The sequence below is a fragment of the Penaeus monodon genome, chromosome 31, assembly GCF_015228065.2.
Source record: "Penaeus monodon isolate SGIC_2016 chromosome 31, NSTDA_Pmon_1, whole genome shotgun sequence".
Taxonomy (NCBI): Eukaryota; Metazoa; Arthropoda; class Malacostraca; order Decapoda; family Penaeidae; genus Penaeus; species Penaeus monodon.
This window is the reverse complement of record NC_051416.1, coordinates 2,141,323-2,142,823: the sequence shown is the minus strand read 5'-3', so window position 1 is coordinate 2,142,823 and position 1,501 is coordinate 2,141,323. Positions and strand designations below refer to the sequence as shown.

The following is a 1,501-nucleotide window of genomic DNA, read 5'->3' as shown; positions in this document are numbered from 1 at the left end:
ATCACTGCTGGAAGGCAATGCTCTCCCGCTTGATGTCAGTCGTGCAAGTATCTGGCAACTCTTCGGACCTTGATGACGTCACCAAATGCTGGCGGATTCCCCACGTCTTACGGCCAAGGGAGATGCCTGGAATGCCTGCTATATAATCTTCGATCAAGAAACGCTTCGCCACAATCTGCCTTCGCGTCTAAGCTAAAGGTCTAGCTCCTACTCCAAAGATGGTATGTATATAGCAGTGAATTTATCTCTATATTTATTTGATGAAATAGTCCTATATTTACTTAATATGGCTTGCATCTCTCATTTGATATTTTCGTTTCAGTTAGTGAAAAGTCTTCAGTGGCGTGGCAGTGCTCGTGGTCTCCCTGGCGGCCCTCGCTCTTGCCTCCGAGACTCGGCATTACGCCCCAAACACAGGCGTCCTTGAGGGCGTGGTGGCCTCCATGGTGCTGGATTGAAGGTGGCGTAGGACACGGCCTCAGTGATGGATTAGGACACGCTCTAGGTGCTGGACTGAGCCTCGGACACGGCTTGGATTCCGCTGTCGGATTGGGACACGGCGTGGCACCTGGCTTCGGAGCGGGACTGAGCGTGGGTGCCGGCGTGGGCGTGGGTGCCGGTGTGGGCGCAGGATACGCCAACTGCAAGAACTGGTGCAAGGCCCCACGGGCAAGTACGAGTGCTGCGACGATCTCAAGCCCGGCCACTGCCCTCCCGTCCGCCCCACATGCCCCTCCGTCAGGAGCGTCCTTCCTCCCACGCCCTGCACGAACGACGCCTACTGCCCCGGCGCCGACAAGTGCTGCTACGACACCTGTCTCGAGTACCGCACCTGCAAGCCCATCACCGCCTTCTACTGAGACAGCAAACTCTAGTCAGCACTTGTCACCATTTTCACTGAACTATCATACGCATCCTTTAAGATTATACTTCATTCCCATACGAGCTGAGAGGCCAGTCAGACACTAACTAAAACAATAAAGAAGTTATATAACCTGTATTTTGGATGTTCAGTACCTGCTTCGCACAGAATCTCCCTTGTTCACAACCCTAAATCAATATCGACAATACATCCATAGTGAACTTTATATACACAAACACGAGAAAACAAACAAGTTTTTCTATAGATTAAATTAATAAGGATCTTGTGTCTTGCAAACAGACCTTTCTTTTGGGATTCAAAGAGGGTTTTTTTTTTCTTCTCTCTGTACATCTTAATTCCACGGAACAGTAAACTACCCACATACTTAATGACTGGATGAGCATTCTAGAATCTGGCTATACCCATTATATGCTGTGACATATATACAAGGATGATACTCATATCTAAATTAGTTTTGAAAGGTGTTTGCATGGTAAAGCAAAGTATATTTATGTGAACAATTCTTTTAAAAGTTAAGTAAACCTTAATTTTATTTTGCTAAACAAAAATCTTTGCACGACACAGACACCTTTAATTAAAATGAATGTCATTAAGTACAATTCACCTCCACCGCCCCCG

The 1,501-nt window shown here is 47.2% G+C and overlaps 1 protein-coding gene across 1 annotated transcript in view; it reads left to right on the top strand.

Annotated features, from left to right (window-relative positions):
• The first annotated feature begins 17 nt into the window (after window positions 1–17).
• Window positions 18–1,501, top strand: part of LOC119592822 (DNA-binding protein Rfx5-like) — a 3,426-nt gene continuing 1,942 nt past the window's right edge. The window contains 4 exon segments of the mRNA XM_037941727.1: window positions 18–34; window positions 341–432; window positions 435–455; window positions 458–653. Of these exon segments, the coding sequence (XP_037797655.1) occupies window positions 18–34; window positions 341–432; window positions 435–455; window positions 458–653 (326 nt within the window).